Source organism: Stegastes partitus, unplaced genomic scaffold (assembly GCF_000690725.1).
Source record: "Stegastes partitus isolate 25-593 unplaced genomic scaffold, Stegastes_partitus-1.0.2 Scaffold858, whole genome shotgun sequence".
Taxonomy (NCBI): domain Eukaryota; kingdom Metazoa; phylum Chordata; class Actinopteri; family Pomacentridae; genus Stegastes; species Stegastes partitus.
In genome coordinates, this window is record NW_007578589.1 from 260,782 (window position 1) to 275,071 (window position 14,290).

Genomic DNA, 14,290 nt, shown 5'->3' on the forward strand with positions numbered 1-14,290 from the left:
AAAAGAAAAGAAAAGAAAAAGTATTTCAACAAAGTTTTGTGTTGAAGTTTGTGGTATTCTACATTTTTATGACAACTATATATCAGCCCTGAAAAAACTGATCAGTCGAGTCCTGCACCGAGCCAACCTGTTCCTGTTCCAGGGCATTAAACGCTGCTGCTTTTCCAGTTTTAAAGAGCCTCATAAGGAGGGTGGAGGAGGTAAGTGAGGTGCCTCCCTCATCAGACTGAGGTTCATGTCCTCTATCAGACCATTATTTATTCTCCTGCTTTCACTATAATGTGTAAGTTTCATTTTCACTCACTGTTCAGTTTTTCACAGAACACGGTACACTTGCGTCTCCCACACTGTGGGTTATTTCAAAATGACTGGAGATACACCTGAGAGGGTTTCAACAAAACAGAACGGTCATTTCTTGTCCTTGAAGCTGGTACTGGATAAATAATAGATAAATATGACGCAGTTCGAGGATGCAGCACATCTTTGCGTAGCCTATCTCAGTACATTTTTTTGTCTAGCAGCTCTTTTCCAAACACATTCTCCTGTCAGGCTCTTGGAAAAGGTCAGCCGGGGAGAGATTTTCTCAGATAGTTAACATTTCTCATGTGCCCTTCGTGCTCTCGCCGTCTTTCACATGACACTGGGTGACACTGCGTTACTTCTGAGTCACTTGTCAGATTAGTTTATTATTCTGCTTTTTTTTTTTTTAATGTCAAGGTCCTCGAACAAAAAGCTTTAGACTTATATAAAGACATGTATTGTACCAGTCTTAGCTTTGTACATACTCCATTAAAACTGAAAATATGCTGCCTCAAACACACACAAATGTCAAGTCAACAGTTGTTTTCTTGTGGCTGGGACAGTCATCCAAATTCTATGCTAGCACCGATCGACATACAAAACACACGAATGTTTTCAAATATCTGTACGCACACAGAAACACGTACACATAATAGGAGTAGTCTCTGAGGTCAGCCGTAAAACGCTGGGCCAGGCTGTGAGTCACCCTCAGCCCTTTGTCCGCCGGCCTCAGGGCTCGGCTCTGATAAACGCTGACGGTGTGTCTTACGTCGCCTGGCCTATCTGCGCTGGCACGGCCGATGCACCCTTCTTCATAAAAGCACACGGCTCTGACTAAGTGTTGCAATCGCTTTCATTTAACCGAATGTGCACTTTTGAACTATTTAGCGAAGCCAGTCAGGTGGAGGATAAGTTCACCTCCTGAGAGTATTTTTTAAAGAGGTGTTGCCACATGATTGGTCCTCTTCTTGTTCTAACAAACTCTAATATCATTGATTTGAAGTTGGGGTTTGAAAGTAGTAGTAAGGCCTCAGGTCACCTTTAAACTCCTGGATGATGTCCCTTGTTGCGGATCGCTGCCAGGACCGTATCCGCATCTTGTCAGGTGTGTTTGAAGCATCGACGGATGCATCGGAAATCATCCTCTGTTAATGCGCGACACGTCCAAGCGTTCGTTACCTTAATTCTAGAGGTCGTGCTCTCGTTCTGCTTTGTGAGTGTGTTCATCTCTTTTTTTTTTTTTGCCTATTCAGCCCAAGTCTGCTCCACTTTCTCTTTCCCCGAATACAGAGCACGGGAACTGTCTTTAAGAAAGGGACTGTTTTTCTTTCATGCAGCGTAACGTCACACGGTTGAGGCCACAGACGACAAAACCGCTGCGAGACCGTAGCGTCGTGCTGCTCTTTTCTTTCCGTTTTCCACCTCTATCCGTCTCACTTTCTCCGGCTGTCACTTCCCTACATCTGTCACCGCGGCGGCAGCGTGCGCTCGGCGGCGTTTTGCCGTTCACTGAGTCACTCGGTAATGGGTTGTTCCTTGTTGTTTTCTGCTCCGTGGCTCCTGTACAGTCGGTAATGCAATCCACTTTGCAAAAAAAAAAAAAAAAAAAAAAAAAAAAAGAAAAAAAAGAGGGGCCTAGAAATGAAGATACGGGATAATCTCCTGGTACACCAAACAAGCTGGGACTGGGCCTCAAACAGACTCAACCTGTCCACATCAGGAATTACAGAGGTGCTTTGGCACAGTGCACATGTTGAGCAACTCAGATCTTTATCCAAATGTGTGTGTGTGTGTGTGTGCAGATCTTGGCCAAGCTGAACCTGTCAGCAGTACTCAGGAGACCAGCTGCCAATGGAAATTTGATGCATCTAAAATCTGCTTCCCTATTCAGCACGGTCCATATTTCAAGGAGCTGGCTGATTTGTTGGTCGGCTTCCAAGGGTTTTGCTGATGCATTGTGCGAACGGGACTATATTTACACTCCCTCTGTTCAACAATGCGGAGGATTCCTGATGACAGATCGGGAGCTTTAGGTGGACATAGATTGTTCTGAGAGGTTGTTTGCATTTAGAGTCTGCTTTTCTTTTCTTTTTTTTTTTTGGACTGTTTTGTCACCTGATATCTTGCTCTGCAGATTCCATCATGCAGACTGCAGCAAAACGAAAGACCATCTATATATTTACTGATTTAAAAGTGTTTCTCATAGTCACCGTCTAACAAATGTCAGTCAGCAAGAGTGCAACCAGTTCTACTTGTACGAGCTGGAACAACAACAATGGTGCCGTTCACCGCCTTCGTTTTAATGTTTAATCGCGGTGTAGCCGTAAGCGCTTCTAAGTGCATCATCCTAATACTATCACATAAAACCTGAAGGAAGAGGAGAGCCGCCGCGGCCCTTTAAAATCCAGCGCTGATGGTATCTCTTAACAGAAAGTACGTTCTAACTCTAATTAATTCCATCCTTCTTTGCTATACTCCTGATTACAATTGCACTGATTGTTTTCTACATTAAAAGCCCGCCTATAAAATGCAAGGACGCAAGACGTTTACAAGTGAAATTCCAGAAGAAATGTGAAGTTTCTTTCTGGTACTTGAGCATTATTTCCAGATAGATGCAAACTGAAATATGTGACATGAATTTTGTTGCAACGATGGAACGAGTGCTGTGGAAATGGACTTTATTCTGAATTTATCAAGAAGAAATATAGTTTGACCACTACTGGAGAATATTGACAGCTACTTAGCGGCTAGTTAGAGGCTTGGTTAAGTTAATGCACCAGATACTTGGCTATTTTTCGGAAAGTATTACAGTTTGGGTTAAAATACGACAATCTCACAACATATATCCATCCATCCATCCATCTTCTCCCGCTTATCCGGGGTCGGGTCGCGGAGGCAGCAGCCTTAGCAGAGCCGCCCAGGCTTCCCGATCCGCACACACCTCCTCCAGCTCTTCCGGGGGGACCCCCAAGCGTTCCCAGGCCAGTCGAGAGACATAGTCTCTCCAGCGTGTCCTGGGTCTTCCCCGAGGCCTCCTCCCAGTGGGACGCACCCGGAACACCTCCCCCAGGGAGGCGTCCAGGAGGCATCCGAAACAGATGCCCGAGCCTCCTCAGCTGGCTCCTTTCAACGTGGAGGAGCAGCGGCTCAACTCCGAGCTCCCCCCGCGTGACTGAGCTCCTCACCCTGTCTCTAAGGGAGCGCCCAGCCACCCTGCGGAGGAAACTCATTTCGGCCGCTTGTATCCGCGATCTCGTTCTTTCGGTCACTACCCAGATCTCATGACCATAGGTGAGGGTTGGAACGTAGATTGACCGGTAAATCGAGAGCTTTGCTGCCTTGCTCAGCTCTCTCTTCACCACCACAGTTCGGTACAGCGACCGCAACACTGCAGAAGCTGCACAACATATGTGAAATTTGTCATTCTTATTCTGGGTTACCAGCGTGACTCATACTCTATCCAATATATGGCTGGTTGGAGCAACAATAAATGGTACCGCTATGTTGATTTGAAACCTATTTGTCACAAACAAACATAATCCGCCAAAAACCACATTTTCCTTTATCATTTGAGAATGCAGTTTAGTCGTGCAGGAATTTTTAGGAGTCAAGGCTGCCACAATACATTAATATTTTTTTAAAAGATCTAATTTTTAGGAGGGTTTAGTTGTGAATAGACAAACCGCAAAAGTTATTTAGCAATTGGTTTGGTGCACTCCGAGTCGTAGATCATGAGGTGATGCAAAATGACAGAAATTCAAATGCAGAACTAGCTTTTAGTTAAAAGTGACCCATGGGTGCAGTGAGCTGATAGCTGAGTGGTTCCAGCACATACCTCATGGACTTAAAGTTCCTGGTCGGATGCCTGGCTGACCTTTGCTGCTTGAGATCTCATGGTGCAAGGAAGTAACACAAGTGCGCCAAGCCTACTGTACGACAAACTTGTACAACATGTACAAAGAAGAATATACTTGCAAGTATCTATGTGAGAGCACCTTTGAATGTCTTCGAGCGCCGCTCTTGGTTTCCCTGCAGAAAATATGTTTTAATTCTGCTCTTAACATCGTCTTCTGCTGGGTTTCTTTAGGACTTCCTCACAATGCCTCTGTCTGAGTGACTGAAGAACACGGCGCTCATTGTGCTTCACTCGGTCTCAGACAAGAGGAGCAGAAATCAATAGGAAGAACCTGTTTGCTTCCGTCTCCTTGGACAGACAAATTCTGCCGTATTGAACATTCTTATTTTCAAGAGACTGCGTTTTACAAACACCGGTCCGCACTTTATTTCTTCTGAAACAAATTACTCTGTTGCAGTCATGGCAGCTTGAGGCATTTGGCGGCCGAGAGGAGAGCAAACAATCTCAACTCGCCATCGTTTCTCCGTAAAGTTTGCTCAGCGAGGCTCAGCAATAAGGTGTGTTTACATAGCCAAAGTGGGCTGGGTAGCACCCGACAGAAGACCCACCTCGCCTGTGTTGATGTGTAATTTCTCCCCTGCTAGATGACTCAGTGTGCTGCTGCTTATCAGCCACAACAAGGAGAACCTAAATAAATAAATATCACAAGACTCTGCAGGAAAGCTCCACGGCTCTCACCGCAGGCAACAGCAATACCACGGGTCTGGCGGAAGGAAGGAAGGATGGAGATTGGGAGTTTGTTTTTTTTGGACTGGTGTCCCCGATACCTGGTTAAAAGTTGGATGGGTGAAGGAGGAGGGCAGGTTGAAGTGGTGAGCTGCTGCCCTTATTACCCGGCCTGGCAGAGGGACTGTTTGTTGACCGCTGTGCTGATAGGAGCGGGCAGGGTGACTCCCATTAGAGAGCGTTTTGATGGAACTTTGTACCTTACAGGAAAGAAAATTTGTTTTTCAAGCTTTCCAGCCGCATCTGAAGAAACCAACACAACATACCACCCATGAGTGCTTTTAAATGGTTACAGTAGCTGCTAGTGGCGCCAACCATGTCACCAAAGGGTCAAGAATAGCCTGAACAAAATGTAAAAGCAAGCCGTCCAGTTGCCAAGTTGCTGCAATCCTTTAGTCTGACGGACTAGCAGGCTGCAGTCTCCAGCCATGGAGCCATATCAGTAGCACGGTTGGTTAAATCTCTGAGCAGCTTCACATTCCAACTCGAGCTGATTTCCGTATGCCAAGCTCAGACAACAAGATCTGGACTGTGATTTTGCTTTTTCCAAACAAACTTTTAAGCACTGAGACAACAACCTCAGATTGTGGCGAGATTGCTGCTCGTGCCTATCATCAGTGTTTGCAAAGCAGCCAAAGACACACAGACTCACTCTGCTGACTGCCTTGGAGGCCTCAATGTTTTCTGGTGTGAAAAAAAAATACTTCTATAAAAACACTTAAAAAGTTTTGGGAACAAGGACCTTTTTTTTCATAACAGATCAATCATAAAGTGGCACAATGTTTAGTAAACCCCATAATAAACGCTCTGACCTCCTGAAATTCCTCCCTCATTGATGGCCTGCAGATTCAGGTTGTGTCTTGTCCAGTGTAGATACCAGTAACTTCAAAAAAAGATTAAAAAAAGACAACAGGAGAGGCTGGAGATGTCTTGTTCTTTGAGGGAGTCTTAAATAAGTGGACTGTTGTTTTGGGTGATGGTGACCTTGATGGTGATCAAAGTAACCTGATGATGACTTCTTGAAGTTCCGTGACTAATTGCTGCAAACACACAAATCAAGCTTTGTATTATTAGTAAAGAAGCAACAAGGTGTATTTTACCCCAAATCAACCTTTTCTAAACCATCCCTCCATCCATTATCTATACACCGCTTAATCCTCACTAGGGTCGTGGGGGGCTGGAGTCTATCCCAGCTGACTCAGGGTGAAGGCAGGGGACACCCTGGACAGGTCACCAGTCTATCACAGGGCCACACTTAGAGACAGACAACCAAGCACACTCACAGTCACACCTACGGACAATTTAGAATCACCAATTAACCTCAACATGTTTTTGGACTTGAACCCGGAGACAACCCACGCTGAAAGATCCCGGGTGTCCTCACTGGGACGCGAACTGGCGACCTTCTAGCTACGAGGCAACGGTGCAAACCACTGCTCCACCTTGCAGCCTTTCTTCTAAACTTAAGAAGTCATTTTGATGTCAAATTTAACCAAACTCCGACTGAAATTGCACGCAATCGCTAAGTGAATACATCTAAGTAAGTCTTTTCAGGAACAAGACTCAATTTTGCGTCCACTGACTGAGAATCCACTGACTTACACCAGCACCGACCCATCCATCAGCTCTACACGCTTTATCCTAGAATCAGTGGAGCCCATCCAGCTAGGACAAGAGGTAGCGCACACCCTAGACAGGTCACCAGTCCATCACAGGGGTAACATAGAGAGACAGCCAACAGTGCAGTCACACCTAAGTCCAATTCAGAACCACTAATTAGCCAAATAAAATTAACAAATTCATTCATGTGGGAGGAAAAAAAAGCCTTGCAAGAGCAGGGAGAACATGAAAACTCCTCACAGGAAGTGCTAACTACCACTACAGTGCTTTACTGCACCAACAAGTCTAAATGTGAACTTCTCTTCTTCTTTGTAAGCACAAAATTGTCGCTCTGCCACCATTAAACTGGGCGATAATGGCTTACTGAGCCTACCAGAAGGTGGAGTAAGTCCCCACTAGCCCATATGTGTGGGACAGATATGAGATTAATGGCCATTTAATAGCCTTAAACGGCTGTTTAGGCAGCTCTGGGACAAACAGCAGTGAGTGACAGCAAGTCAGACGTCAGATTTGAGCTTTATTTACTTCCAGCACTGCGTATAATAGGCTACAGAGGTAGAATTTTCAAAGCGCAGGCAGAGCGTCAACTCTTCCTGAGGATTCCCACCAACAGCAATCAGTTTCTGTGTGTGTGTGTGTGTGTGTGTGTGTTGTGGTTTTTATTTTATTTTGTCTCTTGCATGAGATTGCATGAGTTATTGATTTCACACATCAGGGAGTCAAAACTCATTCTTCATTCTGGGAAGATAGAAAACACCGAACGAGAGCTCATGTAGCATCAAGGTTATTGGATATTAGCATGTGCAAATCCGAGGAAAGGCATATTTAAACACTGTCACTCAAGCGCCGACCATCTGCAAGCCCCCTTCGGAGAGAGATCTGAGATTGGACGGAGCTCTCGGTTGTTTTTTTTTTTTTTTTTGAAGTAACCGCAAAGCTCCAGGCAGGAATAACAGAGACCTGACCTAAAAACAGCAGGGATGAGGGGCAGAGAGAGCCATTTCCCGGCAGCACACTGAGATAGTGATTTAACATTCGCAACAGTGGTTAGTCGGGCTCAGAGGGTTTCACGTCACCTTTTGCCTGGATCTGACAAAGCCGGCTTTTTAAATGATAATGATATTAGGAGCTGCGTCCGAGCAGAGCTTTATTGTGCACATCTATATCTGATCTTGGCAATTATGAATATGACCTCCCGACTCCCGGCCATCGCTCTGCACAACAGACCCGGTTATTAACCACGCTGATGATCCAGTCTCTCAGTCTGTGCAGTAAAGAGCGTGATTTGCTGCAGTGCAAACTATTGCTGTGTGCTGCCTGCTGTGAAGTTTGCTCGGCTTTCACTCAGTCTTTTCCTTCCAGCTGCCACCTGCTTGGATCTGCTTTTATAAACGAGGAGGGATTTCGCTGCTCCCTGCCTTATTCTCCCCCAAAAAAACACTGATAGGCCAACAGTTGCAAGTTATTTCATAAAAACCAAAGATAATATGTGATCTCAAAGGCTTTTTTGGCTTTTGCATATTTATAATTATCCAGCCAGGCTGTTCATTCTCCGCACGGGGAAAATCTCTCGTACAGTCTCCCTCTGCAAGCCGGTATACAAAGACAGTAAGCTGTCAGACTGTTTACGCTCAAGTCTTTTGGAAATTTTCCTGCCATGCAACTTTACCTTATCTCAAAGCCTGAGGTTACGGTTTGATGCTGTGACCTAATTTCTTACCCCCACAAAAATAAATAGATAAAAAATGTCCTTTTCGCTGAGCGCCACAAGTAAAAAGTTCTCTCCCTATCCCACCTCAGAACACGGAGCACCACCTGAGCTCTTCATCTTCAACGAGCTGTGCGCCCTGAAGGATGATTCGGGGCCGTGCAAGGCCATAAAGGACCGATTCTTCTTCAGCGTCGACACGGGACGCTGCCAGCTCTTTGAATACGGCGGCTGCGGGGGGAACGCCAACAACTTCGAGACCTTGGAGTCGTGTGAGGAAATGTGCGTCGTCTCCGGTGAGTCCGACCCTTCGGCTGACACCATTTAGAAAAAGACATGTTTCTAAAAACCAAAAAAAACTTGATTTACCAGTGAACACAGACCCCAACCAGGACCATTCATCACCAACACGTTACACAGGACAAGGATATATTGTAGTTTTGCGTTGTTATATTCTTGTCAGCAAATGATCGGTTTTGTTTTCAAGGACTTTTGTTCCTCATTAGGCTTTATTGCCACCTTGGGCATAAAATCCTATTACAAAGTCATTTTGTTGGTATGCTGCTAACATGGAACGTTGCCAGGACATTAATTCTGCCCGGTTTCGCTGAAGGCGTCTGGTTAATGTAAAAAGGTGCTTCTGAGAAAGGCAGTCAGTATTGTATTATTTATGGGTTACAACCACTGAACTGATGATGAATTAAAGTCGAGTTAATTGATCAGAGCTAACAATGGAGTGCTCAAATAGACTGAAAATGGATTTTAAACCTCCTGATTATGATGACATTTGATCCAACAGTTCAATTTAAAACAAAACAAAAGAAAAAGCTGCACAGCAACAGATGCTAAAAGTGTGTGTCCTTGAGAAAACTGTAGCCGTGGAATCACTTCACCAGCTTAAGTGACCTCAGAAGTGTAAAAGATGGAAGAGAGACCAATAGTATTTCACTTTATGTAGTATTTCATGACAATAACGGGACCACGCATCGTAAAGTGACACTTCCTGAAGCCTTTCTCAGTTACTGTTGCTCTTTAAATATGAGTGTCACACATATACAGTTTACAGTTACATTGTTGGCAGATTTAAAAGTTAAAATTTGTGGCAGGTTTTGCAAGACGCGGTCCTTTAATTAATCGAAGAAAAAGTCAGCTGTTGATTGTCACTGGCAGCTCTGATCAACCACTAAGAATCTAAAGGAAACTCTGTGTCCCGCCGAGGTTATTTTTATTATTTAATGTCTACAAACATGTTATTCCACCAAGACTGAGGTTACTGTTCATTAGTTCCCTGTTTTAAGTCAGAATTCAATCTGGAATACTATCTTTGTAGACGACATGAAGCAGCATTGTTCTTGTATTGCAGGCTGCAGCTAGTTACAGCCCAGAGTCACTACAACAAAGTTTATTAGCTACATTGGTCGACAAAGCAAATTCTATCATTTTAAATACAAAGGTTGTAAAATTGTGAGATGTCTTGATTTTTAGGGTCTATTCTTGATGCAGGACCAGTCACCCTGGAAACATAGAGAGCATCCACAGCTTTGTGTCTAGTGTTTCAAAAGGTATATTTCAACCTAAACCATGATTTGTTTTTTCCCTAAACTTAATAGTTTAAACCAAATAGTTTTGTAGCACAAACAAAAGCAAACAGTGGCTGAAAATGAAAGTAAAAATGTTGGAAAAAGGTGCATTTTATCCCAAATCATGATCTTTTCCTCCGATAACGAAAGCATTTTAGTGTCTAAACTTAACAAAATAGTTTTGTAGCACAAACAAAAGCAAACAGTGGCTGAAAATGAAAGTAAAAATGTTGGAAAAAGGTGCATTTTATCCCAAATCATGATCTTTTCCTCCGATAACGAAAGCATTTTAGTGTCTAAACTTAACAAAATAGTTTTGTAGCAAAAACAAAAGCAAACAGTGGCTGAAAATGAAAGTAAACAGTGAGTTTAAAGTGTTCAAAAAGGTGCATTTTAATCCAAATCACAATATTTTTCCTCACATAACGTAAGGATTTTCGCGCCTAAAATTAACAAAGTAGTTTTGCAGCATAAACCAAAGCCAGAAGTGACTGAAAGCAAAATTAAAAAGCGAGAGAAATGCCACAAAACAGAGCAACCATACTGGACTCCAACCCGAGACTCCTTAAAATGTGGACTTGTGTGCACTCTTTATGTGTAAAATGTGATAAACTCACAAGTCACCTGACAAAAACACGGACTCACACGGTCACCGCTTTGATTGTCAAATGAAGTTTACCTGAGTAAATGTGTTTAATGTAATTTCTGCCAACCAATGAGTCATTATGTTGTAGCAAAGAGCCACATTCTCACAGTGAGTCTTCTAAGAGGCCGGAAATCCCACAAAACCACCGCGTTGGGTTGTGTTACACAGAAATGAACAATTTGCAGAAAATATCTAATTACAGTTTTGCTGACAGATACTGTGATATGATTTGCAATATAATTTTTAGTTGTAATATTTAGTGCAGATAGATCTAAAACATGATGGACATGGTATGCTAATGCCAGTAAGTGTGTCTTAGAACTGATAAGCAGTTTTCTCTCTCGTCCTCTTTGAATACCAGGTGTTATTTTTACCTTTTTGAACATATTAGAAGACTCCAAGGCTTTACATCGTTGCATAGCTGAGAATTTAACTTTCAAGTGCTTTACACAAAGAGAACTTTAATTGCCAGAATGCCAAAGCACTGCATCATGAACGTAGGGGTACCAGGAATCTGCCCGTATCATGCAGTCACCCTGCACAAACCGGTGGTAATCGTGTTATTACAGGAATAGCTCGGGATGCAATTAAATTAGATAGAAGCTATCACCAGGAAACAACTGGATTAAGCACATAAACCGCAGCAAATATTACTCAGAGGGTATGAGGAGGAAATGAAGTGCACGTGGTCGCTGTGTGCGTAGTCACTGAGCGTATTTGTGCCGCTTGAATATTTTAAGAGGGGTGCGCATTCACGCCAAGATTTGCCGTAAAAGATGCTTTTTTTTTTAGCTCAATTAGAGGGAAATCAGAAATGCACCTAAAAATACTTTTGTCCCTCTGGATGGCGGGATGGGTGGGGAGAGCAGCCTCTGCATGGCAGCGTTCCCAGGTAAGCGCTGAGTTCAAAATGCAAATGAAAACTCCCAGATATTTATAACGGAGAGGCAGTTTATTTTCTCTCACGGCACCCGAAGAGATTGCATGTGATCTGCCTGCTGTGCATAGATGGGACTGCGACTGGAATATGCATCTGGAAATTACAGTTGGGCTGATGATGTATATGTAGTTTTTGATCCATTCTTTATTTTTTTACCATAAAGCTCAGCAGTTATTTTGCCTCAGCTGTCAGAGATTGTGAAATCGGCAAAGCAACATGCTCCTCTTTTCAGCTCTTTTTCTTTTTTTGTCAAATGGAAAGTTTTACTCGACCATCATCGCTGCTGTAGTGCTCTTCACCTTCATGCAGAATGCCACAAGTTCGAGCATGTTATGTAGCAGCTGTTTTTTTTCTCTCTGATGTGGCGTGACAGTAAAAAAAAAGCCCAATTACAACAGTAAATCCTGGATTACACACAACATTGAAATTTGATGTTTTATTACAACGCGGGAGCACCTGAGGATGACTAAGAGCAACCATCTAAATGCCAATCTGAACGTGTGAGAGAGAATACGACTACAAGATGGACTAAATAAAAGACATAACAGAACTACCTTCATTGATCTTCTCCCTAATCGATTGGCGGTAAAAGCGCAGTGAAACCTGCTAAGTGCAGCCTCTGTAGAGCAGCAGCGTGCCCTGTGTGCCGCCACACTGCACTTAGCTTTTGTTATGGGGGGACGTCAGTAGTATAGAAAGTGCATTACGCCCTCAAAATTATCGCTGTTGTCTAAATAAACCCAAGCAATGTTTCTTAAAGACTGCATCAGATTCAGTTGACGAGCGTAGGTGAAGACTGCATCTACTTTCAGCTCTCTGAGAGTCATTTCTTTGCTTGTGTCAGAAGCTCCTATTGCCAGCTTCAGCCAAAGTCAGTTGTATAAAAATACATATTATTTCCAGAGCACCTGTCAAATGTTACTTAGCTCTCACTTGTTAACCCTGAAAGCTCAGTGGACACACTTTGCAACTGAATTCACTTCCCTTCCCTCGTTGATTTTCTCTGTATAGAAGCATTTACTACAGCGAGGTTCAGCACATATCAAATGAAACGCTCTGACTTAACCTTTCCAGCGATGCTAGATGTGTGTGAGGATGCATCCGTGAGAGAAATAGCTTTGCATTTACATCAAATATATTCATAGTTACAACCTGTACAGAGCTGTGTGTCCTTCTCTAAACCCACTATGCTTATTTGAACTATTATAAGCTTGTCATTGCACAGATACGTTAAGCATTTGTTTGGTTTTGTACCTCTGCAAGTATGTTTAAGGTTAATTTTTTTCTTTTAGGCACTAACATTTTTATTTTTTTCAAATATTTCCAGCTTTCAGACAGTCTCCTCCACACAACCCCTGATCTCGCTGTACTAATTCTCTACTACTTCTGATGAAACACTCCCGTCTGTTTCCATTTCTTTAAACCAATCACAGTCGTTGTGGGCGGGGCTAAGGATGCAGCCTCCCTCAAAATAGCGACAAGTGGAATTGTCGTGGCGTACAGAGACGAGCACTGTGATTGAAATGGATAATCCACCTACAAAACAAACAAAAAACAGAGGCTGCTGTTCTGCAAGATCCAAATTCTCGACAAAGCTTGAAATTTTCAGTGTGGTGGGTTTGTGCCCGCAGGTTGTTGTTTCCCATTACGAGAAAAATGTTAACACGCAGCTGAATCCGATTACGCTATTACTAAAAGACGGCTTTGCTGCCGTGGTGGATACGCATTAGGATAACCGCATACGAAATATGTTGTTGGTGATATAAAGGCCAATATAAAAAAACATCTACAAGTGTCATCATATCAAGTGATGGAAGATCTGGATAGTGTGGCCCGTCCTTTGTTTATGCTGTTGTTTGTAATAGCAGCCATCATATATTGCAAAATGTGGAACTCCTAAGTGATGCATCGTCTTCGTCTATCATTAAACTGCTGCATTAAAAAGCAATAGAAGCTGCAACGATGAGACCTTTTCACATCTGTCAGTTCAGTTCATCCACAGTAAGATGATCTGCTCTGACCCAAATCAGAACCGCTTCAGGTGAGTGACGCAGCGCTAAAATACATCAACAAAAGGAAACTCAAGAACAGTAAAGGAACGCCTTCATCTCCGGCATGAGGGCCGCGTCCAGCTATCTGGTAACTGTACACCTCCAACTCTGCAGCGTGTCTGATCAGCACGAGATGTGCCTTTGCATGCGTTGCAATCACTCATCGCAGACGGCCGCTTTGTCAGATTTTTAAAAAGCACCGGGTACCCTTAAGCATTATTTTCCCAGTGCATGAGGTAGTTTGATGCGCCTATAAAAAAAAACAGTAGCGCCTTTAACAAAGTGTGATTCAGAAGTATGGAAAAAAAGTGAGTAAGTTGTGGTGCAACATTGGACACAAAGCTGTGTCTCCTGGGTGAGCCTCGTTATGCCACCAACTTCCTTAAACTGCTTCCTTAAACTTCTCTGTCTGTCTCTGAGACCAACTGGCTCCGACAGAACTGCAGCATATGAGAATGAAAACAACATCCAGACACCATGCTGTTCTGCACAAAACCGCCTTCTCCCACTGGCTCACACCAGCCTTCACCTTATAATTGCGTACCACGGGATGCATTAAACAGTCAAGGCGAGAGGGTCGTGGATGAATTTGCATCCTGCAGGTGTTGCCATTTACAGTCCATTTATATCAGTCTCCACACAAAGAAATCAGCCGGTGTGGAGCGTTTAGCTTCAGCTGACACGAAGGTGACGACAAAACAGGAACTGAAATGTGAACATGACACAGTGTCACGCGAGGAAGCTGATCTCACTTAGAAACAGAGCTATAAAACATATTTTGTATGCTGGCATTTAAAGGGCAC

At 43.4% G+C, this 14,290-nt stretch overlaps 1 protein-coding gene across 1 annotated transcript in view; it reads left to right on the forward strand.

Annotated features, from left to right (window-relative positions):
* The window catches only part of tfpia (tissue factor pathway inhibitor a), a 57,379-nt gene that overhangs the window by 23,354 nt on the left and 19,735 nt on the right, over positions 1–14,290 (forward strand). Inside the window, exon 2 of the mRNA XM_008293114.1 lies at positions 8,363–8,566. Coding sequence (XP_008291336.1) covers positions 8,363–8,566 — 204 coding nt within the window. The remainder of the gene's footprint in view (positions 1–8,362; positions 8,567–14,290) is intronic.